General features: G+C 52.1%; 11 protein-coding genes across 11 annotated transcripts; 6 read left to right on the forward strand and 5 right to left on the reverse strand.

Annotated features, from left to right (window-relative positions):
* Positions 1-304: 304 nt before the first annotated feature.
* On the forward strand, positions 305-1,527 carry N7474_000329 (WD40 repeat domain-containing protein; the record flags this gene model as incomplete). Its single annotated transcript, XM_057191744.1, has 3 exons — positions 305-356; positions 417-761; positions 830-1,527. 3 exons carry the CDS (start codon positions 305-307, stop codon positions 1,525-1,527), a joined length of 1,095 nt encoding a protein of 364 aa, XP_057056697.1.
* A 275-nt stretch (positions 1,528-1,802) lies between these two features.
* On the forward strand, positions 1,803-2,861 carry N7474_000330 (uncharacterized protein; the record flags this gene model as incomplete). The annotated part of the gene is made up of 1 exon (XM_057191745.1): positions 1,803-2,861. The coding sequence occupies one exon, from the start codon at positions 1,803-1,805 to the stop codon at positions 2,859-2,861; it is 1,059 nt and encodes a 352-aa protein (XP_057056698.1).
* Positions 2,862-3,075: 214 nt separating this feature from the next.
* N7474_000331 (ACT domain-containing protein) lies at positions 3,076-4,692 on the reverse strand (the record flags this gene model as incomplete). The annotated part of the gene is made up of 3 exons (XM_057191746.1): positions 3,076-4,114; positions 4,178-4,587; positions 4,636-4,692. The coding sequence occupies 3 exons, from the start codon at positions 4,690-4,692 to the stop codon at positions 3,076-3,078; spliced, it is 1,506 nt and encodes a 501-aa protein (XP_057056699.1).
* Positions 4,693-6,505: 1,813 nt separating this feature from the next.
* On the forward strand, positions 6,506-8,702 carry N7474_000332 (CAZyme family AA1; the record flags this gene model as incomplete). The annotated part of the gene is made up of 5 exons (XM_057191747.1): positions 6,506-6,841; positions 6,894-8,266; positions 8,318-8,422; positions 8,470-8,601; positions 8,657-8,702. The coding sequence occupies 5 exons, from the start codon at positions 6,506-6,508 to the stop codon at positions 8,700-8,702; spliced, it is 1,992 nt and encodes a 663-aa protein (XP_057056700.1).
* A 274-nt stretch (positions 8,703-8,976) lies between these two features.
* arp1 (scytalone dehydratase arp1) lies at positions 8,977-9,648 on the reverse strand (the record flags this gene model as incomplete). The annotated part of the gene is made up of 4 exons (XM_057191748.1): positions 8,977-9,336; positions 9,396-9,437; positions 9,488-9,543; positions 9,594-9,648. The coding sequence occupies 4 exons, from the start codon at positions 9,646-9,648 to the stop codon at positions 8,977-8,979; spliced, it is 513 nt and encodes a 170-aa protein (XP_057056701.1).
* A 588-nt stretch (positions 9,649-10,236) lies between these two features.
* On the forward strand, positions 10,237-11,117 carry arp2 (hydroxynaphthalene reductase arp2; the record flags this gene model as incomplete). Its single annotated transcript, XM_057191749.1, has 2 exons — positions 10,237-11,011; positions 11,080-11,117. 2 exons carry the CDS (start codon positions 10,237-10,239, stop codon positions 11,115-11,117), a joined length of 813 nt encoding a protein of 270 aa, XP_057056702.1.
* A 765-nt stretch (positions 11,118-11,882) lies between these two features.
* ayg1 (heptaketide hydrolyase ayg1) lies at positions 11,883-13,403 on the forward strand (the record flags this gene model as incomplete). The annotated part of the gene is made up of 6 exons (XM_057191750.1): positions 11,883-11,975; positions 12,052-12,126; positions 12,178-12,926; positions 12,984-13,116; positions 13,167-13,240; positions 13,298-13,403. 6 exons carry the CDS (start codon positions 11,883-11,885, stop codon positions 13,401-13,403), a joined length of 1,230 nt encoding a protein of 409 aa, XP_057056703.1.
* Positions 13,404-13,649: 246 nt separating this feature from the next.
* On the reverse strand, positions 13,650-15,457 carry N7474_000336 (SKIP/SNW domain-containing protein; the record flags this gene model as incomplete). The annotated part of the gene is made up of 2 exons (XM_057191751.1): positions 13,650-15,248; positions 15,311-15,457. 2 exons carry the CDS (start codon positions 15,455-15,457, stop codon positions 13,650-13,652), a joined length of 1,746 nt encoding a protein of 581 aa, XP_057056704.1.
* A 532-nt stretch (positions 15,458-15,989) lies between these two features.
* Positions 15,990-18,217, reverse strand: N7474_000337 (J domain-containing protein; the record flags this gene model as incomplete). Its single annotated transcript, XM_057191752.1, has 3 exons — positions 15,990-17,303; positions 17,354-17,674; positions 17,732-18,217. 3 exons carry the CDS (start codon positions 18,215-18,217, stop codon positions 15,990-15,992), a joined length of 2,121 nt encoding a protein of 706 aa, XP_057056705.1.
* A 341-nt stretch (positions 18,218-18,558) lies between these two features.
* N7474_000338 (uncharacterized protein) lies at positions 18,559-19,908 on the forward strand (the record flags this gene model as incomplete). Its single annotated transcript, XM_057191753.1, has 1 exon — positions 18,559-19,908. One exon carries the CDS (start codon positions 18,559-18,561, stop codon positions 19,906-19,908), a length of 1,350 nt encoding a protein of 449 aa, XP_057056706.1.
* A 593-nt stretch (positions 19,909-20,501) lies between these two features.
* N7474_000339 (Zn(II)2Cys6 transcription factor) lies at positions 20,502-23,491 on the reverse strand (the record flags this gene model as incomplete). Its single annotated transcript, XM_057191754.1, has 3 exons — positions 20,502-21,539; positions 21,600-22,506; positions 22,584-23,491. The coding sequence occupies 3 exons, from the start codon at positions 23,489-23,491 to the stop codon at positions 20,502-20,504; spliced, it is 2,853 nt and encodes a 950-aa protein (XP_057056707.1).
* Between the last annotated feature and the right edge of the window lie 4,104 nt (positions 23,492-27,595).

Here is a 27,595-nt window from a genome sequence, read left to right on the forward strand (position 1 = left end):
GATGGATTAACAAGAAGATATATGAATTCTTGTCTTGGATATATATAACTTTGAGCGGCGGCTAGTAAAGTTGCGAGTTCCTATGCGTTGGAAGTATTTGCGAACTATCGTCGACAGGGATGTCACCCATATGTAGATAATTGTAGAACGTAAATTCGGGTATTCCAGTATCACTGATCGGTGCCAAAGGACAGCAGGGTGGTGGAGAAACGCGCAGTTGAAGTTGGTTGGTAGGATGGTACATACTAGTAGTGGCTTGCTTCCGCCGGAGCTCCCACTTCGTCTTTCCTGCCACTGTCCAGCCATGGCTGCCCAGGTCTCAACCGCACTCCTGCATACACTCAAAACACACAGTGGTAGGTCCTAGAAGTGTTTGCTTTTGGGACACTCCCAGCTAATGTCCAACTTTCGTCCAGGCGCCATCAACGCCGTGACCTTCTCGAGTTACCCGGGCACCTATATCCTGACCGGTTCCTCCGATCGCGCCGTCCACCTCTCGCGCGCCGTTCCCAACAATGCAAACAAGTCTGTACCAGTCGCAGAGACTTCCTCTCCCATCCAGCGCTATGAGGCGCACGGCTATTCGGTGCTGGACATCGCAGTCGCATCCGACAATGCGCGCTTCGCGAGCGTAGGCGGCGACCGCCAGGTCTTCCTGTGGGATGTCGAACAGGGCATCACGACTAGGCGATGGGGCGGACACAACAGTCGCGTCGAAGCCGTTCAATTCGCGGGCGAAGGTGACTCCGTGGTTATCTCTGGTACGTTCCTATGCGCGCGTTTGGCTGGCATTCTACGACATTCGACTAACCCGGTGGTGTTGGTGTAGGAAGCGCCGACACGACAATCAACCTATGGGATACCCGCTCCAACGCCTATAAGCCAATCCAGACCCTCCCCGAAGCGAGCGACACTGTTTCAACCTTGCATGTGCACTCACCCACATACTCGATTGCCAGCGGTAGCTACGACGGCCACGTGCGAGTCTACGATGTCCGCATGGGAAAGACCACAGTGGATGTTTTGGGGCATCCGGTGACGAGCGTGCGGTGCTCGGCGGATGGGAATGCGCTACTCGTTTCTACGTTGGACGGCTACATCCGCATGCTCGATCGCATGGACGGAAAACTGCTCAAGGTGTTTGGAGGGCCAGGAGAAAAAGAAATCCGGCAACCTCCCATTGCTGGTCTCAGTACGCCTCGACATACCTACCGAAACACGGCACTGCGGATTCGATCTGTTTTTGGTCGAGGGGACGCCGTAGTCTTGAGTGGAAGCGAGGCTGCGCAAGGTGATGGTGCTGGACTTGGAGCTGCAGCTTTTGCTTGGGATGTCCTTAGTGGGCAGACGATTGCGACTGTGCCCATGGGACCCAAAGTCAAGGCCGTGAGTTGTGTTGCGTGGAACGAGAAAGGGGGCTGCTGGGCGAGTGGATGTTCCGATGGTATGGCCCTTTATGTCTCTTTTCTGCTGCCAAACGATGCAATGCTAACTCGGGATCCAGGCACCGTCCGGGTTTTTGGTTAGCCAACAGATCATCTCCGCACTGGAACGTGCAGCCACTTGGGGCACCATGATTCCCCACCTCTCCACTCCGTGCTGGACTTGTCCTCTCAGTGTTCGCAAGAACTTATATTGCAACTGAGCGATATAGTAGAAGGTTCGGAGTAGAATTGCCGACGGACAGAATCTCGGAGAAATTATTAATCAGAGGTTGTTGGTATAAAATCCGGCTTCTTCTCGAGCCCAACAGCATCTCCATTCTCCCATCCGCCATCTCTCTGAGCGCATTCGACAACAAGATGAAGATCTCATCTGCCGTGGCCCTGACAACGTTGGTCACATTGGGCACTGCTACTAATGTCAATATCGTGCGTCATAACGAGCCTTTCGTTCCCAACAACGAGCTCCCCAAATCCCATGCCGAGTCCGATGGAGGCGCAATCGTTGACCTCTTTACAAATCTCGGCCGGCCGGTCAATTGGAAACTCATTTCCAAAACCCACCTTGAAGGCGACACGGGTGAGCCTGAAGGCATGGCCCGCATCGGAGACGACCGGTTCTTTGTTTCAGCCGGACAGTGGACCGTCCCGACTGAGAATTACCCTCATCCGATCAACGGCACTGATCGCAGCCCTGGCGCAGGCTTTGCACACATGCTTGTCTATGATGGCCAGGGCCGACTCATTGCTAATGCGACCCTGACTCCACCCGGCGATATCCAATATCACGGTGGTGGGATCGACTACGATGGCCGCTACATTTGGATCACACTGGCGCAGTATCGACCAAACAGCACGGCCACCATTGTCAAGATCGATCCGCTTACGCTGGAGCAAAAGCCTCTCTTCCGCACCCACGACCACAACGGCGGCATTGTTCACGATACCATCACCGATGAACTCGTGACATTGAACTGGGGCGGACGAAATGCCACCACCTGGTCTATCAAGGACTATCCGCGTGGTTTCACGCCTCTGGCCGGCTTTACTCCACCGCAGTCATCCGTGCCAGATCGGTCATTCTATGTCGATTACCAAGACTGCAAATTTCTGGGCCATCACGCGCTGCCTGCTGACATTGGCACCGCTGCTGGAACGAATACGAGAAGACCTATCATGCTCTGCGGTGGCGTGGCTACCATCCAGTATGCCTCGTCTTCATTCAACCTCGGCGGACTCGCCCTCGTCGACATGCAGACTATGCTTCCACTCTGGGAAGTACCCATCGAGCTGCTAAGTGACCTAGGGACTCCCATGACCGAGAACCCGATCGATGCCGCTGTTGTGGATGGGAAGCTGAGGATCTATGCTGTTCCGGACCAGCATAATTCGACGTTGTACGTGTACGAGGCGCAATAAGCTACATGATATGTGGACAGTGTGTTGTGACACGATCGGTGAATGGTATACATCAAATTAGCATAAAAGTATTGGAATACAAGCCATGCAACAATTCATATACATCAATCCAGGTTCTCCAGCGCCATAACGGAGGGGGGTAGTATAACGACACCGTAAAAGTATATACAAATCAAAACTAAAAAGCAAGAAACAAACAAACTTTTGCAGACGCTCATACGACCTCAACCTCCGCATCAGCAGGATTCTCCATTTGCAACGGCGCATCTTCCAGATGAGCTTCATGACCCTTCTCAGCCTCAAGGGCATCAATCGCCCGACGAAGTTCATCCTCTCCAACAATGATCGTTCCCGCGCGCGCCGTGCTCAGAAAGCTGATCTCCACTGCATCTGCTGTGGAATCGATATCTGGCTTGAGATGGTGGTGCGTCGTTGGGGGCAAGGGAGCGAGGGTGTGTTTCTTGCCGGACGTAGCCAATCGGGTTCCGATCGTCTCGAAAAGTGCAGGCACGGAGCCCAGAACACTGCTCCCGTGACTTCCAACGATACTGGAGTTGCCGCTATCATTATTGCTACGGGTATTATCGTTGCTATTGGTTTCGTGTCCTCCTCCGAGAGTATGGGTCGCCTCAGCGAGACGACCCGCCACACCGCAGACTATACCCGTCGCCTCGAGAGGAAGGTCTCTGAGATCGAGCATGATGGGAATAAGATAGTCCTCTTTCGAGCCTAGGAGAAGACCAGATCCATCCTCGTAGTCCTTGTGGGAACTGGAGTGTCTCGCAAAGCGAGGCAGAAGACGTTTTTCGAGGAGTAGTGACGCGGCGGGGTCCAGGGATGGGAGGGTGAGAGAGAAAAAGCGCGGCTCATCGACGAGAAGAACGGTTGTTAATGCATCGCGGAGGATGGTCATTGAGCTTTCTTCTTCGCGGGTGTATTGGTGGTGTGCTGCGCATTGCACGAGACGGAGTGAATCGTCCACGTAGGGCGAAATTTGTCGCTTGCGCAGGCTGTCGAATGTGCGGGTTTGGAGCTCTGCCAATGTGGATGGGGGTGGTGTTACCAGGCGACCGGCATCGCTCAGTCGTCTTTCTAGGTGTGGTAAGGGTGAGCCTAGTGGGCTGTTGATGAATGTGTCTGTTGCACAGTCGAATTGGAAGCCGCGGCTTTCGAGGGCGGACATCACGCTTGTTTTGCTGTGGAGCGGGACGATTATATAGTCCGAGAAATAGGTGGAGATGAAGAAGATAGAACTGTAGGAAAAGTAAGTATTATCCTCTGTGATGTGAAGTATACATAGTATCGTGCTCACGTACATTCCAGCCATGGCGAGCGGGCTAGTGAGCTCCAAGACACGCTTGCCGGCCTCGAGGCCCTGTCCGAGGACCTGCATGGCGATATAATCATTCTCACTGATCTCTACACGAGATCGCAGTGACGCGTTAACCCGATCCAGCTGGTCCATTAGAGGCGTAAAGTACTTGTCGACTAGTCGCCGTGGGCAAATCACCGAGACTTCCACGGGCGTGATGGAGATATTCAGGAACGCAGGCTGATCGTTCGATTTCCTGCCAGATCCAGTTTCGATATCATCGAGGACCACATCTTCTTCCTCGACTCCCTCTTCTTCCAGTGGAGGGATCTCATCGAAGAGCAGTCTTAGTACTGCCTTCAGGAAGTACGGGTACAGGTCCAATGGGATATGCACCAATACAAGATTCTCGTCCTGATAATGGTTAGTTTGCTGCAAGACCCAGGATGGGGATGAACTAACAAGGAAATGGACCTGGGCATCGATCATAGTCATGGATGATTCCATCCTCGCTGGCATTGCTGCTTGATGGATCTTCAGTAGGTTGGAGGCACTTATATAGAGCTGGTCGAGACGAATAATTAATAATTGATGATACAGGAGATGAATTCGTCTCACTAAGTTGAGTGCGGAAGTTTGTGCTATTCCTTGCTTTCTGGCGCAATAAAGTTCCCGGGTGGCATGGTGGTCGATTCGGTACACGGCTGCTACCCGACTATGACGCCATTGTCCAGAGCGATGATAGGGCCGGGTGAGATGATGTCGTTGCGCAATGGCTCAGCACCTTGAGCTTATAATAATGTTGGCCAAGCAGAAGAACCGCAATCAGAGCAAGCTGCAACGTTATGGCGTCAGTTGGGGATGAATGAGCAAAGATGAGTCAAGTAGGGAAGTAAAGTCAGGTACGTAAGAAGTGCGGAGGCAAAAATATTCGCTCGACAACGTGACCGGCCATTATTGTCTTTTCTCTTTCCCTTCTTTTTTTTTTTGAGTTACTTATCATTTAGTTACCCAATCTCTTCATGCAACTGCGCTTTATCTTAGGGCCCCACTTGCCTCGCCGTCGTGCTTATCGCCTTCGCCTAGGGTCGGCCCCGCGCTAGGCGCCGCTCTCGATTGAGCACGGACAGGCCGGATCTGGTTCCTGGGGACAGGTCAACAGCCCCAGTGATGGCACGATATATATCATTCGTGCTTTGCTTGCCAAATGCTGCATGTCATAATGATGAATCTTCGGGTGTTCTACCCCGGATCTCCTTTATTAAGGGGAAGATCGCCCATGCATTCGACGGCGCATCACAACGTGCCTTATCTCTCCGCCACTAGTTAACGTTACTTGCAGGAACGATGATCTATACTACTAATCCGCAGAGTTGCCTTCTGTGGAATAATTACGCCTGAGGTACTACGACGGCTACTAAAACCCCCGCTTCAAATTCACGGCTCCGTGATATTCCGACTAGTCTTTCGTGTGTGTGCGGAAATGATTCCCTCTTGGTGCCGGTGAGCTTAAAAGCAGAGACGATAGGCAGCCAGTAGGAGGCAGCAGGTTTATCTAGCCCTCGATGGCTGACTGAAGATGTTGATTCTCCGGGGGGTTTTCTGTCCTTGTTGAGCACCTAGGCAGGGCCATCTAAGCAAAGACAGCAGCACATCCAATTACGATGACGCTTCATATGGACGCCATTCTCTCTGAACTGGGTATTGAGCATTTGGATGATGCTGAGTGAACAGCCACGAGTATTTGCCTGTTTCCGGATGAGGGAAAAAAACACCATAGTAAAGCAGCTCTTCCATCACAACTTCCGCAAACAGTAACCATGGCTACTCACAGCCATCGCAATTTTGAAATCGACCGTTTTTGTTTATGATTTCCCCGATCTACCCGCCTGGTATGCGGCCCCTTGCGTCGAACGGCAGGAAGAAGACTTGCCTATTGCCCTTTTCGGCATTCCGAAGCCACTTGGAGCATTCCTCTGCCGAAAACGACTGTTTGGTTATTTTTCTCCATCTGCTGTTGTGATCTTCTAATGACTGAAACGATGCTTTCAGGAACCAGTAGCATGCTTAGACAGCCCCTAGCGCAGATCACCATGAGGCCTATTGTTATGATTTTGCTATTATAAGTAGTCAAGCTCGTCTCACGTTGATCTTCTGTTTGCAACCAACACAGCGACCGACCTGCGCTGATTACAGTCGACAACCTATCTCCATTCTTTTTATTGTTGTTTAGCGTCGATTCATCGACCCCTTTACACTCGTTCGAGGATCTACCTATCCTCATCATACAGCTGTCGATTGTCATTCGTTCGTCGTTAAATGACCAGCCTCAATGTCTAGATTCTCTCTAGTCCTGCTGGCGGCATGGGCCGCCAAACTAGGGTTGGCCAAGGATGTTTATCTGAAGTGGGATGTCACTTGGGTCAACGCTGCTCCCGATGGATTTGAGCGTCCGGTGATTGGGATCAATGACCAATGGCCCTGTCCACAGGTGGATGTGGATCTAGGTGACCGTCTGATTGTTGATGTGTACAACGGCCTTGGAAACCAGTCGACCGGTGTTCACTGGCATGGCTTCCATCAGTACATGAGCGGTGTCATGGATGGGAGTAGCGAAGTGACTCAGTGCCCCATTGCTCCAGGCCAGAGTATGCGCTACGACTTTATGGTATGTAGTCGTTTTGTATTTTGGGAAAGATGCTAATAGTAGTCGGCTATAGGTTGAGCAAACCGGATCCTACTGGTACCATTCGCACAATATGGCCCAGTATCCAGATGGATTCCGTGGCGCTTTCATCGTTCACGACCCTGCGCCACCGTTCCAGTATGACGATGAGTTTACCATCACTCTCAGCGACTGGTACCATGACCAGATGCCGGGTCTCCTCGACCAGTACCTGTCACAAGCCAATGGGGCAGCCGGTTTTGAACCCATCCCGGACTCCGCCTTGATCAATGACAACTCAGGAACACAGATCAAGGTCAAGCCGGATACGACGTACCTGGTCCATATCATCTGTATATCAAGTTGGCCTGGCCATGCGTGGGTCTTCGATGACCATGAAATGACGGTCGTTGAAGTGGACGGTGTTTATACGGAGCCCTACATTGTTGGAGACAAGATGCTGCGTGTGGCTCCTGGCCAGCGCATGAGTGTTCTGATTCACACGAAGAGCGATACCAGCGAGAACTTTGCCATCTGGGACACCATGGACATCAACATGATGTTCATCTATGAGGATCGACCCATCCCCCCTGGCTACAACCCCAATGCTACGGCTTGGCTTGTCTATGATGAGACTAAACCCCTACCTCCGCCTCCGTCCTTCAACGAGCTGGACTTCGTTGATGATGTTAACCTTATCCCTTTCGATCGCGAACCGCTTCTGGGACCCGTGGATCACCAAATCATTTTTGACACCTCTGCCAAGGAGATTGATGGTGTCCCTCGGTTTACTATTAACAACGAGACCTACCTGTCCCCAAAGGTTCCATCACTGTACACGGCCATGACAGTTGGGCCGGAGTTTTCATCTGATCCAGCTGTCTATGGCGAAGTCAACCCTTACGTGGTTCGATACGGCGAGGTCGTTGAAGTCATTATCAACAACCATCACAACAACCTGCATCCGTGGCACTTGCACGGTCACCAGTTCCAGGTTCTGCAGAGATCGGCTGTCGATGGCGGCTATTTCACCGGTTACTCCGCGAACGTGTCTGAAACTCCGATCCGGCGTGACACTATCATGGTGCAGAACCACGGCCATGTTGTCATTCGTTTCCGTGCAGACAACCCTGGTGTGTGGTTGCTGCACTGCCATGTTGAGTGGCACGTCATGGGCGGCTTGATGGCGACCATCATCGAGGCTCCGGAGACCTTCCCGGGGTCTGAGATGCCAATTCCTATCGATCACAAGCATGATTGCGCTGCTTATCCTAGCCCGGCTTTTGGGAACGCCGCTGGCAATCAAGGCCTTGATCTGACCGGTGCTAACACTGTGGTGCCCGTTGGAAGCTCAGGTGCCATGTACCCTGTCGATGGGGAGAGCCCTGCTCCTGTACCACCCCCTGCTCCGGTTGTTCCTGGACCTGGGTAAGTAGCTTCCTGAGTAGTGTTTCTGATACAGTGCTAACTTTATGGCAGGCCCGATGCTTGTTCCGCCCCTGTTCAGCCGCCACCTCCTCATCATGAGCAACCTCCTCATGAGCTTCATCAGCATGAGCCTATCGTTCATTCGGAGGACCACAAGTAAGCCTCCTTGATTCAAGTCCATTTCTCTGTTCTGACCGGTTTAGGCCCTTATCCAATGAGAACAACGCCTATGTTGAAGTTGGCCATGACAAGATCAAGACTCATGACTCAGGACCTAATGAGAACGATGCCTATGTTCAGGTCGGTCATGACAAGATCAAGACTCATGACTCAGGGTAAGGATCAAGTCTCCACACTAAATTAAAGCTTTGTGCTAACATGCTCATGCAGACCTAAGGAAGGTGATGAGTACTGGGAGCAGTATGCACAACTGTAGAGTCCATCATCCTGACATTTGAAGTACCTCATCCTTGCGAAATTTGTTTCTGCAAGGCTTGTACATACATCATTTTCTTATTCCCAGTCGTTATCAGACGGGATAATCATAATTCATAATCCAACCCATTGGGTTGTCTTCATTCACTTTATTTGGTTCTCTTCAATCCAGTGATTAATTGAGCCTTCAAGTCATTCTGTCCACTTCTCCGGCCTAGGGCTAGCTAGTCAAATTCACACATAACCCTAACCGTGCCAGAAACTCTGTGACATGCTCAATCCAGCCCCTTGAAAACCTCCTCAAAACGCAACTCATTCCACCTAACATTCGGCTTCAAGCCTGCAAACTTCCAGACACCATCCACCTTGCGATAATAGTGCTCATTCGTCGCGTGGGAATGACCGCGCAGCTTGACGGTCTCCAGATCGATATCGGTGTAGACCTGGTGCGCCGCACGCAGCTGGTGGTGGCCAATGACTTCAGTGTCGGAGATCTTCTCCCACCACGTCTGGCCCAGCAGATGCTGAGTCTTGATGGTGCGGTCACCCAGGAAGCCTGGGTGCGTCACCATCGCCATGTAATCGTCGGCTGACATGTTGTCCCAGCGTTTAAGGCCAATTTTGGTGTAGTCAACCTATTAAGAAAGGCGCGTTAGAGCGTGGGATGCGGTATTCTTTGGTGTGGTGGACATACGGTCAGGGTTGGGGCGATGATGCTACGGAGACGGTCCCAGTCCTGTGTAGTCTGATTAGCGACGGCTTCTCTTTAATATGTATGGGCAGTACTTTGGCATCATAGCTGTCAGCCCAGTCGAATACCAGCTTGGACAGGACAAGGTAGTCTATTCCTTGATTAGTTATCGCTCAGAAAGATGTGATATATATTTCGGACCTGGGAAGCTGATGTCCAGGTTGGGTTCTGTGCTGTTCTTGACTGCAGGAGACATAGCGGCTATCGTTTAAGAATTGATCAAAAGGGAAAAAGTACGAATGTATGGCAGCAACAATATGATATGGTAGGTGGGTAGGCGTATTTACAGAGAGAGGAACCGGGCTCGGGCAAGGTTCTTCCAAAACCTTGGCCATTCTAGACAACCATTTCCTAGGCACCAGTTCAGTGAATGCAACCATATACATCGGTTGGGAACGTTGGGCTCATGCGGTGGGTGGCGTGGTGGACAGCTTTCCGCATGCGGCAACGACCAAGGCGGATATGTTTTCAGGCACTGTTCGCGGGCTGTTTCAAATTGGAACTCCCATAAAAGCAAAATAATGTTCTGGGCCTCCAATAGCTATTCGTTTAGGGGCAAACTGGTTTCCATAAGCGGCATGACTTGTCCCTACTGAGCCGACTGGCCTTCCGGGCCGATGAAATGGAGATAGGTCTATATAGCTGATTTCAGCCAGATTATCTTCGCAGATCCTTTTTTAAACAGGGCGTACCCCAACATTAGATTTTTATCATCCTTTAAGACTGTCTCAAGTCTTCAGGTTTTCCTTCTCAGGTCTCTGTTCAACCCAACACCTCGATCAAAATGGTCGTTACCAACCCCAATGCCGCTCAGCCCGAGCTGGCAGGAAAAGTCGCTCTCGTGACCGGTGGCGGTCGTGGCATCGGGGCCGGAATTGCATTAGAGCTGGCAAAGAAAGGTGCCTCTGTTGCAGTCAACTATTCCAGCAGCTCATCGTCCGCCGAGAACGTTGTTCAAGATATCGAGGCGCTGGGAATGGGTGGTCGTGGCGCCGCCTTCCAAGCAGACCTGACAAAGCTGGAGTCGATTGAGAACCTGTTCCGACAGGTTGTCGCACACTTTGGAAAACTGGATATTGTTGTTTCGAACTCGGGAACTGAGAAGTTCAAGCCACTGAACGAGACATCGCTGGAAGATTTCAACGAAGTGTTTGATCTCAACACCCGCGCCCAGTTCTTCGTCGCCAAGAACGCTTACGACTACATCCAGCCCGGCGGAAGTGTGGTGCTAATGTCCTCCATCGCCGCGGGAATTGGTGTTCCGGGTCATGCCCTTTACGCTGGCAGCAAGAGCGCCGTCGAGGGTTTCACCCGCTGTTTTGCGGCGGATTTCGGCAAGAAGGGCTGCACCGTCAATGCGATTGCTCCCGCCGGCATCAAGAGTGACATGTGGCTCAGCAACTCGTGGCGCTATGCGCCGGGCTGTGATCAGAACTCATCTCTTGAGGAGATTGAGAAGGCCCTCGCCCATGGCAGCCCGCTCAAGCGCTGCGGTGTGCCAGCGGATATCGGCCGCGTTGTGGCATTTTTGTCTAGCCCCGCTGGGGAATGGATCAACGGTGAGTGGAATGATGACTTTCCTTTCTCTCAATCCCCCTTAATTGAGACTCGGCTAATTTTTGTTTAGGCCAAATTTTGCCGCTGAATGGTGGTGCCAATATTTGAGGGAGTTGGTGTTTGGGTCTCGTTGTATCCAGAGTCGACGGGATAGGGCGTTGGATAGCTCGGCAGGTACAAGACTTGACCAGAGTATATTGCGACATTGTATAATTGTTTCATAATTATTTCGATATTTAATCTCAATATATACCTGTCATCAAACGAGTTCTAAGAAGACCGACCACATTGTGTTCGTCCAGCTAGTTTGTACTTCGAGCATCTGTTCCTGAATTAGGGCTTGGCGATCACGGGACAGTGGTTTGGATGAGTCTGCTAAGACACTTTGAACCTTGATAGTACAGTAATTCGTCGATACCTGTACACTAAATCATCCCATGAAGGTGAGAATACCCACAATTTCTTGATCAGACAGATCTCTTACAATCATCCTGGCAGCCGCATTCGGAAGTTGAAGCCAGTCCCGCCAACTCGGTAACCGTCAATACCAATCTTCTGGCCTGTCTCAAAGCGGAAAAGAAAGCACTAGACCGGATGAGCCAAAATCTAGCCTCCCCATACCAATCTCTGTGGCAATTTGAAATGCTACTGTTTCGTTCACCACCCCGTTCCTACCCACCCAAAAGGGACGGGGTTTGTCAGATGGCCCGGCAGACTCCCGTTTCCAGCGAGCCAGTAGAAGTAGACATTTGGAACCGTAATACTACTGGTAATGGGAATGCTGCTTATAACACCACTTGAATCTGATCTTCGACAGTGCAACTGGTAAACACCGCTACACTTTGGTCTCACAACAAAACCATCACTCTCACCATGGCGCCGTGGATCCTCGGAGACAAATTCAACACTGTCTACCCCCATAAGGGGTCTATCAAGGCCCTCTGGGAGACTAAGTGGAAATTCTGTGTACGTGCATTCGGCCTTTGCCTGTCCCGCCAAATCGACTCGCTCAGATCAAACTAACCTTGACTTGCGCCCTCAGTGCCAGAAATCCGTGTATCCGTTCCACGATGGCATGTACGAGGACTTCGAGCCCATCTTCCAGAAGCTGATTGCGGTCCGTTGGATTATGCTTTGATCCATTCAAGACAATTCTAACAGTATATAGGAGAACGTCAACGATGCCTTCACGGACGCCTACACTAACGCGTTCCTGTCCACCGTCACGGCACTGGAGAACGAAGCCGCGGAAGCTATGAGCGCCGGCAAAAAGGACCAAGCATCTGACCTGTACCGCCGTGCAGCGGTGGTTCTCCGGATCTCGCGCTTCCCCTACGTCAGCCCGTCGACCAAGCCCGAGACCTCTATCAAGCGCGCTGCTTTCGAGCGCCAGAAGCATCTGTACCTCAAAGCAGCCTCGCTGTGGAGCCCTCCCATTAAGGAAGTGGTGATTCCGCACGCACGCCGTGCGGGCAAAGACGGTGCCCAGATCCCGCTGTACGTGCGGCTGCCGGAGGAAGCCAGCGCACAGAACAAAGTGCCCGTCGTGCTGCTGATGACGGGGCTGGATGGCTATCGTCCTGACAATAGCCAGCGCACGCACGAGATCATTGGTCGCGGCTGGGCGACTGTTATCTGTGAGATTCCTGGCACCGCAGACTCGCCTGCTGATCCCGCGGACCCGGAGTCGCCTGATCGGCTTTGGTCCAGCGTTCTGGAGTACATGGCTCAGCGGCCGGAGTTCGATATGACTCGTGTCGCGGCTTGGGGTCTGAGTGCTGGTGGCTTCTATGCTATTCGCGCTGCTTGTACGCACCGTGATCGTCTGGCTGGATCTGTTGCTCATGGTCCGGGCTCTCATTACTTCCTGGATGGCGAGTGGTTGAGCCGCGTCAATGACCATGAGTATCCTTTTACGTGAGTATCTGTCATCATGAACCGGATGGATTTATTGAGATACTAACACATCGACAGACTCACTCCCTGTCTCGCAGAGAAATTCGGCTACACCGATGTGGCGGACTTCGAGAAGAACGCGCAGAAGAAGTTCTCTCTCGTCGAGACTGGTGTTGTTGACCAGCCCAACTGCCGGCTTCTGATGCTCAACGTATGTCTTATCGTATTCACCATCTGTAAATTCTGTGCTGACAGGCTTAGGGTATGAACGACGGCGTTGTGCCTATTGAGGACTCGATGGTCCTCTTCAGCCACGGCGGTCCCAAGGAAGGACGGTAAGTGAAATTTTATGTTAACAGCAAGAGCATACTGTTTGACTAACCACTTGACAGATTCTTCAACGGCCTCGTGCACATGGGATACCCGGATAGTCTGCCGGTTGCCTACAAATGGCTAGAGGACGTGCTTTCGCCTAACGCTTCGGAGGTGAAGAACTAAACGTATGGGATGGACTCGGAGTATTGGAGTTAGGTTATCAGTTGAATTGATAGTGTTTAATGGATAAGTACTTGTCAACAATCCACCCCGTAGACTTTCGTCTTATCCAAGAGGCATCCCCGTGGCACAATTTGACATGAAAGTGGTGTACAGAGCCAAAACGCCCGCAATGCATTCAGAATAGCTTTTTCCCAGCCGATAAAGAAGGAAATGATAAAGTTCATATCGACACACTAACAGTCAAGCCTAATCATCCTCTTCGACTCTCGCCCGCTTCGAGCCGCGGTCATCCCGTTCAGCTTCCTGGATCCCATAGCGTTTTTGACCAGCGCCTGAAGTCACATCGGCAATCATGCTGTCAATACCGAACGGATCGGCCGTGTCCTTCTCGAATTGAACGGGACCCTGGCGTTCCTCTGCATCAGCAGCGCCCTTGAAACCCTCTTTGGCCCGTCCCAGAACCTCGAATCGGTTGGTCTTCTGGAGCTTGCTCATTTCACCCTCGCCGGCTTCTTCATCGTCGGCGTCAACTTGCGCTCGGGGGCGGTAGATGCTGTTGATGGCGTCCTGCGCGGCAAACAGCGGCTTATCGTAGGGGTTATCTTCGTTGAAACCGGCATGCATACCGCTAGTTTGGTTGAATAGACGGGAATCCCACATGGACTCGGAGCTCTGTGTCGGTTTGGCCAGACCCAGCGCGACCTTCTCGGAGATATCACGGTTTTGCTCACGCGCCATAGTCTGAATGCGACGTTCAGCACCCATGCGGGACTGGCGAAGCTGTCGCTGAGCCTCCTGGCGCCGCTCACGGCGCTGCTCCTCGCGTTCCCGTGCCGCCTCGTCACCACTTGGGGAACCTGACCTAGAGGAGTATGGAGACGGACTGCGGCTGACACTTCGAGAAGTGGATCTTGCCCGTGAAGCGCGCTGCTGGCTGGGACCGGCGCGCTCCTCGCGGGCCTTCTGTGCCAGCTGTCGAAGATGCTCCTCCTTCTGTGCTTTCTCCTTCTCTGCCAGCTTCTGTTGCATCTGAGCTCGGAGCGACACCTCCTCGCGCGCGTGCCGGTCCGCTGTGAACAGGGCCTCTGCGAACTGGGCGAACTTGTCGTTGATCGTATTTTCCTGCAGTCCACGGCCATCCGCGGCTAGACGTTTGTCCAAGGGGACCGTATAACCCTTCGGATTCTTCCAATTCGATACGGGAGGCGGAATTTTCCAGGCTTCTTGGTCCTCCGCGGTCAGCTTACGGGGCGGAGAGTGCATGACCGGCGGCGGAGGGGACGGCGGGCCACGGGGAATCTTCTTGTGCTTGAACTTGGGCGGCTCCATCGGATCCTGCTGTCTCTCGACGATTTTCATGATGCGATCATTTTTGTTCGTGTTGTCACCCATTTGATTCGCCGGGGTGTATCGCACAAAAGTCGGCTCTGCCCTCTTTCCGCCCTTGACGTTCTTCGGCTTCTGCGCGGACACAGCTCCCTCGACCAAGCTTGCCAGCGCACTCTTGGTCTTCTCCATCTGCTCCTGGACCTCCTCCTCCGAAGGCCGATCCAAAGAAACCTCTCCCATATCCACCCGCTGCCGGAGCGGGATCAGATCCTTGAACGAAGCATGAACAATGTGGTTGTCACCGTGTCCGCGCCGCGCGATCGCATCGTATTTGACTTTTCCCTCCGCATCAACCTGCACGGCTAGCGCATTCGAAGTAGATGACGTCCCCTTGCGGCCCATGTCAAGGGGATATTGCGCGACGAGAATTTCCGGAAAAGCACCGCCATCGCCAAAATCTTCGGGCGCCCGCGGTCGCCATCCTGCACGGTTTCCATAAGGGGGAGGACCGGTTCTCTGCGAGGGATTCAATGAGTGATCAGTCCTTTCATTTCTGCAGTCTCGCGATAAAAACTCACCCGTAGGACAACTTGTGTTTCGTCGAGCTGGTCGGCGCCCACCACACGCGGACCCCGGGGTTGCGCGTGCGCCGGTAGCTCTTCTTCCTCGCCGGTGTATTTGGGCTTGGGGAGGGATTTGAAAAGCCCCGATGCAAGTGAGCTCATTGTGGACCACGGTAGCAGACAAAGTGCTGTCCAGTTGTGGGTTGGAAAATGAGCAGGAGAAGAAAGTTGTTCGAGGCCGGGCAGTGGCAGCTGCGCTTCTGGCGTGGGTCGCCGACCGTACTCGCCCGCCCATTTGGTACAGATCTAGCCAATATTAGCGGATGTGTAGATGACGACGATGCATCTTCTCTATCACTCTGACTTATATATATATATTCTACAATAGCACACATAGGTGTATGATGTGTGGCAGAAAGGTATCGACGATCCAACGAGATGCAAAAATGATGGCCACAGACAAATGCAAACCCTAAGGGGAGCCATATGGCTGATCGCGCACTCCCGGTGAGACAGAAACTAGATGCGGGCGCATAGGACAGGCAACACCGTCCTTATCACCAGCGTCCACAAAGTGATCTTGTCCTTGGTACCTATACCAGATCTTCAACCGTTTCGGCAACAATGGGGCTGGATCATAGAACCCGAGCAGTTTGAACTATGAACCAAATTAGTATGTAAACCAAGAACTCTCTCATTTTCGACTTACCTTGACGGTATCTTGGGAAATGATCAGCTGGCCCCGTTCTACCAGTCCAGCCACCGGTACAGTCACGTCGATGACCCTAGGCTCGGCAAATCCGTTCTTGGGTTTCTTATTTGTCGGAGGAACGTAACCGTACTCGGCTTTCGTGATAACCAGCCCATCTTGCGCCTGCTCCCGAGCCTGCCTTTTCTGCACTTGATCGAAAATGAGCTCGATGGCCTGCTGACTCTCCTCCCGCTTCTTGGGTATGAGTTTCTTCAGCTCATTGTGCCGGCGAGCTGCCGCCTGCCGACGCCTCTTCCTATTGCGCGGGCGAATATAGCCAAATTCGATGGCACAGTATGCCAGCCAGGGGAAGATGGTAGCTAGCACTGCGGCGTCCTGGCTTGCTTCTTGTACAGGACATAAGGTAATGGGGACTGTGATGCGTTGGCCAAGCCGTCTCCAGGACACGTTCATCACGATACCCTGTTCGGCTATACCGATTCCGAGTCCCATTCGGGTAAATTTGCCGATCTGTCTGACGCCCATAACATTCCATGCCAGAGAAAGGCCGAGGTCGATGGCGCCGGAGACTTCCAGTCGCACCGCGCGGGGTTGATCTGTGTTTGGGATGGGATGGTAGCCCTCTGAGCTCCACTCCGCTCTGACAGGGTCATCGGCCGGTTTGCCAGAAAATAAGTTTCGTGAATAGGTCAGAGACAGAGCACCGCCTCCGGGAGAGGCCTGAATCACAGCCTGCCAGGATTCTGCAGCACGGTCTAGCTCATCTTGCTTTTTCGAAAGTTCCTGCAGCTCCTCGTCCTGTTCTTCCTCGTCGTCTGCGGCGCTTGCTGTCCGCCTGTCGGGCTTTGAAAAGGACATCAGTCCAATTTGCAAGCTGTCCGTTTCACTAGTGCCTCTGATGATGGAGTCGAAACTCAGGTTGATAAAAGGGAGGCGCATAATGGCCTCTGGCCAGGTTAACATGCCACTGGACCAGGTGCAGAAGGCAATCTTCGTTTCAGCAACCTGTTTAGTAGCATGCACCTGAAGCGAAGGCGGCGTTTCCAATAAAGACCGTGTGAATGTACTCGTCACATTAACATTGAAGGGATTGATGCCAGATATTGGTTGAAAGGCTCTCTGCACACTGGTTTGGAAGGTTGGCACCGGAAGTAGGAGGGCAGTCGCTGTAACAGTAGAGCCATTTAGGACGGAGAAGGGACGTCGACCCCATATTCCTGTGGTGCTTGTCAAAGACTGGCTGGCGGAGGCACCAACTACAAGGTCTTTGGCCACAAGGGCCAGTGGTAGAGGAACCTAGAGAACAGTCAGTGTCTATTAAACCTGCTGAGAGCATCGATACTTACTATCCGTTCTTCCTCAGAGTCATCTTCATGAGTGAGTGTGAACTTTTGAGTAGGACATTTAAGCACGCCGGCAATGCCAGTCTGTATTGTCACATCTAGGGGCTCGGGCTCCTCTGCCCCGTGGCTTCCAGGAGCCGAATCTTCGTCTTCAGGCTGCTCTTCTTGGTGACTCCAGAGATTGGGCACATGGATCGGTGCCTTGAAGTTGTAGTTCAGGGCATAGGAGGAGAGCCGGGGCGAAGGTAGGTGAAATGTCACATCATTGTCCTCTGCATCCACACTTATTGTGTTGGATGCATTGATCCCCAAGGTAATGTGGCCCTAGTGGTCCAAACACAGGTCAGCACTGCACCAAAGAGGCCACGACAAGACACATACCCGACTCAACACCATGCTATCCACAGCCTTCCTTTCCCGCGCTTTCATCGTCTTCAAGAACCAGCGCCGAAATTGGTCCGCCGACATAGTCTTGACCCCGACCTGCTGTTGGTGCGCCTCTCCTCCAATCCCCATGGCACCACCACGGGCCCATTCCTGTCGCACACCCTCTGCACCCAGCAGATCATAGACTTCGCGCTTCTTCGGGTCGATGAGGGTCGTGTAGGCATCTTGGATCTGGGTGAAGTGGTGCTCGGCGGCTTCGCGTAGGTGCGGAGGTTGTTTGTCCGGGTGGAAACTGAGTGTTAGGTTGCGGTAGGCAGAGCGAATGTCCGTGTCGGTCGGGCGAGGTGTTCGCGATAGGCCGAGCAAGGCGTAGTAGTCGACCTCCTCGGGATACTCCGCGACCAAGCTATAATCAGCATCGAGCCCATCGTCCTCTGAGGCTCCAAACTCCCCCTGCCTAGGGATAAAAGGAGACGACATGGAGTCTGGCTGAGCTAGCTAGGCATGGTGGTTAGTTGTGGGGATAATCACCGCCGGTGATGACTTCCGCCCGGAGCTGGAGAAACTTGCCTGTGTTTTGTGGGGCCGATCGGCGTCTCTACAGCAGAGTGTTACATGTAGTTTAGGTAGTGATTGATGACCCTAGCCGTGATAGAACAAATGATTTCAGGTTGAAATGGCACTAAATTGGATAACTGAAATGCACTGCCCAATTCCCGTCTAGTGTCTTTCCTTCTTCGCTTAACTTCGCCCTGGTTCTCTGCAGTGGCCACAACTCGACTCCGTCTCATCACCATCTCTAATCACCCGTCCTTCTTATCATGGCTGATCCGTGGAAAGGAACCAAACCGCCAGTCTACCGTATTGACCTGTCTCTGCCTCCAGCTGAACGATATGTTGCGGTTGCACGTCTCTACCGGGAGAGGATGCGATCCCTGACCGGCATGTTCGATGAGTTGATTGTAGGGATTTCTCCCCGGATACCAGTGAACTTGGTCCATTACCTGGCCCGCCTCTTTCTACGCAAGTTATACACAGCTGAGGAGACAGCCGAGATCCAAGGCATCAGCCACGAGACGGGTATTCATCTCTATCTTCTGATCTGCCTCAATGTCGTGCTCGATCTGCTCATGGGCTGCACGAGTGGAGGTGTACGATGCAAAAAGGCCACTGGCCAGACCCATATGCTGCACTTTCGCACCCTGGACTGGGGGATGGATCCTCTGAGAGAACTGATCGTGCAGTTTGATTTCATCAGAGGAGACGAGCCACAGAAAGTGCTTGCAACCAGCATCACGTATGTGGGCTTTGTGGGTGTCTTGACCGGGGTGAAGCAGGATCTCAGCGTCTCCCTCAACTTCCGACCAGTGCATGATCCAAGCCGCAATTTGTCTTTCTATCTTAACCACCTGTTCGTTTTGCTGGGACTTCGCCAGTCTATCTCGTCCCTTCTTCGACAGTGCATTATGCCTGTCTCGCCCGAGAAACGATCTTTCATGTCTGCAATTCGCCAGTGGTGCTTTGGGCGCTCTCCGTCTCATGGATTGAAAGATCCCACGCTCCAGGATATTATCGCTCAAGTTCCCAGTCTCCCAACAACAGCAGCCTACCTGATATTTTGCGACGGCAAGACGGCAGTGATCATGGAGAAGGACCACCGCGACGCATTTGTGCGCACATCTGAATCATTCATCGTCACGACCAATCACGACCAACAGCCCGGCTCTAAGCCAGCGGAGGCCGTCGCTGAAGACAAAAGGCAACACGCCGGACTAGGCCTCATTTCTGCTGACATCCCGTCTATGACCGATCTAATCGAAGAGAGCAACGAACGACTCGGCTGTATGCAGGAAAAGTGGGATGCCAAAGTCAAAAAAGAAAACTCCAGGCGTACTTGGCAAGACGAGCTCGAACAGACCGAACATCCAAGCTCTACTCGTTCATCTCTGCGATTGAGGAAGAAGAAATCAGAAGAGGCGGAGAACAAGAAGAAGAAGCAGGAAACCTCTGAAGATCTGGATGTGTCTATTACAGCGTCCGAGGCGTTGAAGTGGCTGAATACAATCCCCATATTGAACGAATGCACCCATTATGCGGCTCTTATGACGCCTTCGGAGGGAAGGGTTGCTTGGGCGAGGTGGTACTCGCCTGAGATGTTGACTAGTTTCTAGATGGCCTGGATTATATGAATTCTATTCAAGTACATAAAGGAGAATCAAATACAGAACAGCGCAAATATATCTGCCGATCTTCGACCAAATATCTGGTATTCCAAATTTTGTACTCTGCGTTTGTCTTCTTGATGTCGGCCATTTAAGGCCTCAAATCAAGCTCAAAGTGCTAAGAAAAAGCTTATTCTTGGGCTGCTATAGATATACATATACGCACAGAGTACTCAACAGGTCCGGAAAACACAAGGGCAAGGACAGGCAGAAAATAATATACAACGGAAGGAAGACAAAATCAACCACATTAAGCCCATCTGTTGTGCAAATGGGTTGTAGAACATTCAACCCAGAGCACCTTCATCATCAACATCATAAAAAGACAATAAAGAATTGAATGGAATTGAAAAGGGAAAAGCCCAAGAGCAACCCTACTCCAACGCTTGTACGAGGAAATGCGAAAGATGCATAACTGAAAATCGTGTGAAAAGCAGGACTCCAAATGAAGGGAACGTTGGGGACCACTCTTTATATTAATTATGAGACATTGCCATCTTGAATTTTGAAAAAGCCGGTCGAGCAAGGGGAGAATATGAATCTCACTGGTCCTTGATCCAAATGATGCTGCCAGGCGGAAAGGTAATATCATCGACCCGCATGGCATTCAAAAGATACTCTCGGGGCATGACTCCTAAAAAGAGATCTTCACTGTGCGAGCCAGGAAATTGCGAAGGAAGTGTGTCAGCGTGGACCTTGGTTTCAAGCGACGGCCCGTCCAGAGCAAAGCCGAGCGTTTCTTCCATACGAACTCGGTCATTCAAGCAATCCGTCATTGCCGCCGTACGTCTCTGCAAAGAAGACACCAGCTGCAGAGAGCTATCCCAATACCTGCTGAGCTTTTTGAGCGCACCGAGGCCACCTCGAACCAAGGAGACACAGTCTGATAGCTCGGATGTCAGACCTGCAGCAGTGAGAACATCCACGGCCATGAGAATGATATACCCCAGAAACGGGTTTAGGAAGATCACACTCGGAGGCATAGTGTCTGCATTGGAGCGAGAGGACTCGATTTCATCGGCATATTGATCAAAGGCGTAGGCGATTTTCAAGATTTCCACAGCATGAAATCGAGCGCGGCGAATATACTGGTCTAAAACTTCGGCTCGGAGGCTCTGATACCGGACATGTCGGTACAACTTCATCAAGGTGCCATGATAAAGCAGGTGGATCGACATGAATGTATCCGCCTGCTTTGTCCGGATACTTTGCTCAAGGTTGATAACAGAAAATACCAGATGTTCGGGCAGTCGAGCAATCCACTCGCTTGTCTGTCGGTAGATTGACTCGTGAAATTCTTCTGCCAATCGTCCGTACGATTCGGATGGAATATGTGGTAGTCGGAAGACATGGAGTGAAACATCACCCCAGTAAGCCAGTATCTCGATCAAGATTGCCATAGCGCTCAGCGAAGACCGATTGTCTTCTGTTGCAGGAGGGGTTTGGTTCAGGATAGTCTGGAAGTAAGGTGCTGTAGCGTATTGCTGCGTTTCATAGACATCCTCTTGGCAGGGCAGTCGCAGAAGAGCCGATTCTGAAGGCATCAAGGTGGAAGATGCTGAATAGAGACTCGAAAAGCGCTTTTGATCTTATTAGTTTTCCCATGATTCTGTCTGTATCGGAAGGGTACGTATACTCACATCCAACATGAATGCTGCCCAGAATGTCCGACGACGGCATTCGATCAATGCTTGCGGATGCAGGCCATACTCACAATCGTGGCTTTGGTTCAAAACAACACCTCCAGACTCCACATTATATCGAAGCCCATATACCGCTCGCCCTGCCGCCCCGATGGAGTCCCAGCATCCAACCAAGGACCCGGTGGCATAGTACCAGAGACTCATAATGAGATGACTCTGGGCAAGCTGCAGAGAAAGGCTGTATTGATTTCGACTAATGGCAAAACGTGCGATCCGGGAATATCGTCTCAACGAGACCACGTTGTCAGGATGCTCCGAGAACACAGAGCCCAGGGCCATCATTGAATATAGCAGCATCTTGTCCTCAGCAGTCTTGGTGTGACTGGATCTTAGCCATAACATGAATCGGGTGTGAGGAAACATGCGGTACAACCCATTGTTGATATGAGAGAAATAGCACTCCACGTAACGCGTAGTGACCTCTGGGTCGGTGTCATATGGATCTAAGTTCCACGATTTCACAAGTGGGTCATCGGGGTCAACATCCTTGAGCTCACGAAGTACATCGGAATATTCAGGTAAACGATTCGGTTCGGCGGATTCGGGTTGGCGTGTAGGTGTATCCCCAGAGATGGATGAGGATGGTGGGATTCTGTGCATTCGAGACCGGTACGCTCGGTCTGCCTCAGCCATAGTCTCGTAGGTGGTTTCTCCCATCGTGGGCCCGTCGGACATTGGCGAATGTCCACTGGTTCCCGCAAGGGAGGTAGAACTGTTGGACGCTCGAACAATATTGTACATGGATGGAGAAGCATCCGAACCGATATGACCAACAGGAGAGAACCCGTCTTTGCTAGACGGTCCTGATTGGGATCCCTTTAACGAGCCTCGGCCCCCACGCGGACTGTAACAATGTCAGCGGTAATGCTCGTAGTTTCAGCCAGACAAATCCACGATTCATCCTCCCAATGAAACACTTACGCACTCTCGAACCTGCATTCCCGTCCAGATTTTTGACACTGATCGCATTTTGGAAGGTTTGGTTGGCACTTGATTTTCTTCTCGCGACAGGTCAAGCATGCCTGTGCCAGCCGTTTTCTGGGTCTTCCTGCTTTGGTGACCCCCCAGTTTGCATTCACGGGAATTCCGTCGACAGCCTTAGGGCAATGGGATCCATCCGCATATACATAGCAAATTCCTTCTCCTTCGATATACCGCTCATCAATGACATGGGGTCGCACGGAACGTTTATGTGGTCGATTCGTTGTCTCTGGCGATGACATGTCACTCGCCGTCTTTTCGTGAAATGTCGTTCCTTGCACCGGCAACTGTGAATGCTGAAATGACGGGATAGAAGAATCGCTCCGGGTTACTGCGTGATGCTTCATCTCTCCGGGGTTCTGCATGGTGACTCGCGCCAAGCGTGGGAGACTGCCGGTATGCGACTGCGAGAGGTTTTCTGACAGGCCTTCGGGTGGAGATACGTAGGACGGCAGGCTAGGATCATGTTGCCGAAACGGATATGTGGGATCTCGACGTTCAAGTGCAGGTGCGGGTACCCCAAATGGTTGGGAATGGTACGGCTGAGGCGAGCTGGAGCCAGTCGTAGGGGTCAACAGCTGCCTGACGGAAGGAAGTTGTTCGATCTGAGGGCGCTGCGATCTAGTATCTGCCGGAGGAAGACCAGCGACCGATTTGGAGCTCTCAGCTGCTTGACGCTGTCGCATGTACTGGTCCGATCCAAACTGGAGATTCCGTGGAGGGGGAAGATGGTATGGGTTATTCCCGGGGGCTGCTAAATTAGCTGAACGCTCCGGTTGTTGCTCCGAGGGTGAATCGTCTGCGGCGGGTAACATACGACCGAAGGGTCCGACATGGTAGTTTGACATGGCCGGCTCTCTGAACGGAGATTGGGCAATGGAAAACGTTTCCCCTTAATCTGGCCAGTTGCATAACAGTCCAAAACAGTCACCTGGCGATTCTCTGTTTGTTTCCAAAGGTCTTCGTGTCCTCAAAACGTATCCAAAACCCCGTGGGTATGCCGCTTCTTTGATTGACCTGGTCGTTCTTCAATGGCCTCCGATCACGGGTAATTTAGCGAGCAGGACCTAGGGAAGGACAAATAGAAGATTTAGCAAAGGATTCATTGCCACCACGTCTCGGATATTGTACGCGCTGAGACATACCAACTTGGCACGCTCTCGTCTCTAAGGACGCAGCGTAGATTAACCTTAGCGTCCAACTGAATCAACAGAAGGCGAAAAATTCCAAGCAGAGAAATGGAATGTCTTGTTCGAGTCCCCGTCGAGTATTTGAATAGAAGATTACAGCCGCACTGCGATTAGAAAATCCCACACTTGTCGTCTGTATCCAATAGCTCGAAGTTTCCCCCCCAAAGGCACGATCCAGGGACTGTGTCGTATCTTGTCGAGCAGAAATGAAGATGGAAATTAGAAGAGCAAAGGGAAATTAGAAGACCAGCATCTTTTCGCAAACGGCCCTAATAGTCACGGTCCTTGCTGCATACTATCCATACCAGGGTGGCTGCAGGATCCCAGTGATTTGCATAAGCATGGAGCGATGGCTTCACACTAAATTGGGACCAGCTTGGAACCTTGAAGCAGCCCCAGAAAGCGCAGACGGACTCTGCGCCGGCGTACGACGGATATGCCCGCGCTGAAAATCCACACCGGCGGCGATGAAGACAGGCGTAAGAGTGAGCGGCAAAAATAAAAGACCTCCAACGAGAAGCTGAACCGCCCAAAGAAATCTCGGCGACGTGAAGCCGCTGCTGATTTGGTAGAACTGCACGTTAACGCCCGAATAAGTGAAAGAAGAAACCTATCCCGCCATAAACGAAGTCGACAGAGGCGTCAATGAGGGCCCGGCAGGAGCAGTCCAGGTGCCGAAATTGTGGCACACAGCTTGATTATACAGGGTGAGATATCCTGGTCGGAACCCTTGTCGGGCACTGGCTGGCGAAACGCGCCCTGAAAAGTAGCTAGAAATAGCGCCTCGGCGGCAAATGTCAGGGACAAAGAAGAGGAATGGTTTGTCGCAACGCCGTGGGGACGTTTGTGGACAGTTTAGACCAGCTTCCCTTTCCCCTGTGAAGTACTAGTGTAGGGGGGGAAGATTCTCTCGAATGGGGAAGCAAAGAAATAAGATTAAAAAGTAATAATCAAGAAGGGAAGAGGAAGGGAAGGAAAATCAGAATTGAAAAGAAGAACCAAAAAACCTTCGACGGGGAAGAAGGGGAGAGAGGAAGAGGAGGGAGGGGGTCGAGATCGTAGTGAAGCTACAGAAAAGGGCCAAGCATGTATTCTTGGGTACAGGTACATGCGATTAGATTACGGGAATCAGAGAATACTCATGCTTACTATGCCTGTGACTTAGACTCTTTACTCATGACAACTGCGATCGACGAGTGGAATCGATCTATACTTTTCTTGGACTCCCCGTCAGCACATCGCTGCTCCACGAGTCCCGCGAGCCCCGGAGGCCTGTGAAAATCTTTTATTTATTTTAAAAAAAAAATTTTTCTGAAAAAAAAAAGAGGCAGGGACAAGGGAAACATCTTTCGTCCACTCACCGTGTCGCTGTGCAGCTGCAGGCGGCTCCAACGCCATCCACTTACCTATTCCCGACGCCACCGTGAGATGCGGAAGAGGCCGATGATGTTAAAACAGTACATCCGAGAAGCACAATGTCCCGCGGGTTCTAGTTCTACTGTACAGGACAGATCACATAGGGAAGTGGATCTAATTGCGCAGTCTATGACAGTTGAAGATACCGGCATTCCCGAGGCCCAGCACCAAGACATGGATTGGCACTCAATACGGATCACAAATAGCTCCCGGTGGAGGCGGGCGTAAGCCTCCCTTGGTAGAATCCGCTCTCCCACGGCAATTGAAATGGATTGCCGTGTATGGTCAGATGTGGGGTGGGCATTGTCTGGAGCCCCCGTGGTCCTTTTGCTAATGCATCGCTGCACCGTCGGGGCACGGGGTGGGTGGGCAAGAAGGAGGCAAAAAGGTTGTTGGTTCATGCGCCTTGTTCCTAGTTGCTCGGTTGGTTCTACATCCTTATATTAAATCATGAATCCTCCACAGGGATCAAGGATGCATGGGTTCCTGGGCATATCCCACCCACACTGAGCGCAGCATGCCTCGGTTTTACTGGCTTGGTCGGGCACTCCAATGGTCAGGTACCCACCATGTGTTAACAATAGGGACAGAGTGGTCGCATGTCAGACAAATATTGCAGCCGACATACTACACTGTTGTCCGGCGCAAACCGGGTTGCACAATCTCGAGATCTCGGGTCGACATATTGAGTAAGTATTATGGATCCCACCGTCGGGGTGAAGCGCATCTCTGTCTGAAGAAAAACACCAGTGGAGAAACAGACCAAACCTTCCACGGGGCGGAGTGTTGAGCTTGTTTTGGATTCGGAATCATGGCCGCGAATATCCTTACCGGTGGGTCCTAGACCGAGCTACACGAATAGTTTGCGGGCGTCCGGTTACCTAGTTGGGTAAAACCTCCTGGGTCCGGCGTTGGGGCCGCAGGGCTTATCGCTTGTCGGGACTCCCACGATCGACCGTGTTTTAGTAACTCTGCCAAAACCCTCCCTCGGCTGTGGTGTCTTCGGGCGGCTCCAGACTTCAATTCCGAATGGCCGTCTCAATGGAGAATCTAAGCCGAGACTGGGGATTTTGAGGTTCATGCTGAACATGGCCAATGGGAAACAAGATCCTCCCCCTGCCATCCCGCCTACTTCCGGCTAGAATGCTTGAGAACTCGGCAACAGAAATGGTGCTTCTAGCCGTTGCAGGAGCTGACAAGGGACGTTTGGGCTTTCCCTCACAAGTACTGTACAGCACATCGATCCTCTATGCAGGGGAACCCTTGTCTTGAGCATCAGGACTGTGCCCAATGACCGCCACCTATTGCACTCCACCACACCCACTTCACTTTTCCTCTCAACGGCGATGCGCTCCAGAGTCGAATCGTTGGTCTCAAAGCATGGCGATCCGATCTGCAAGCCGTCATCAATCAGGATCGTCCTTTTGCTCAGCCCCTTTGCGCGTTGTCTCTTCTCGGTTACGCTGCAACCTTAACGGGCGACGACTTTTCTTCCGCTCAGAAAAATCTATCAGATTGTTTGCATACCTACTAGTGGTTCAGAACAATTATCCTAAGTCCCGCTTTCCTCGGAGTCCGGCCTTTCTGCGCATCTGGTATTTGCACCCGACACTCGCACCGTTAGGGCACGAGCGCGCCATTGGCCCACGCCACCGCAAACGCCCCATTCCTTCCGAGTGAACCCCGATGATTGCTGTGCATATGGGGAAAATAATAGTAGTGCACGTCCACGGAGCCTAAATGATTTGCTGGGGTATTATTATCGGAAACAGAATTGGTGAGGCCGTTTGACGTTTGCCGAGGCCACGGGCTAGCAGCGCGACACACATGTAACCCCTGCTCAGGCACCGTTGGCCTCGTTCTCGCAACTACAAGAATAGTTAGCGGCACCGATCCTCCTTTCGGGACGAGCGGCGCGATGTGGAGTAGCGGGCCCAAAGAGCTCAAGCGCACGGCCGCGAGTGGAGGCGATGCACTTCCATTACCTGGTTCCTGAACGGGGCCGCGCAAAACTTTTGATGGTGCAACTCTCTTTTGCATCGGCTCGGGATGTTTTGCAGGGAAAGCTCCTTCATGGAATAATAATTGACAACAAGGTCGGCTTCCTCCGTCCTCCGTCCCCCGTCCCTTGCCCCATAGACCCAGCCCTAGTCAAATGAGTGAGACATCTCCGAAAGGCTTACGGGCTATAGATAGCAAGCATCATCGCAGATCCCGGCGCTTCCCCAACGGGTTTGTTTTGCGAATTGAATCCGTCAATAATCATTTGTTGTTGAGTTCTTCCCCCTCTCTGCACGATCGGTTGATCCTGCCGAGGAGGCACGCACCCGGACTGATCCCGCCTGG

The sequence above is a fragment of the Penicillium riverlandense genome (genome assembly GCF_028828495.1).
Source record: "Penicillium riverlandense strain IBT 135883 chromosome Unknown utg000001l_segment0_segment0, whole genome shotgun sequence".
Classification (NCBI taxonomy): domain Eukaryota; kingdom Fungi; phylum Ascomycota; class Eurotiomycetes; order Eurotiales; family Aspergillaceae; genus Penicillium; species Penicillium riverlandense.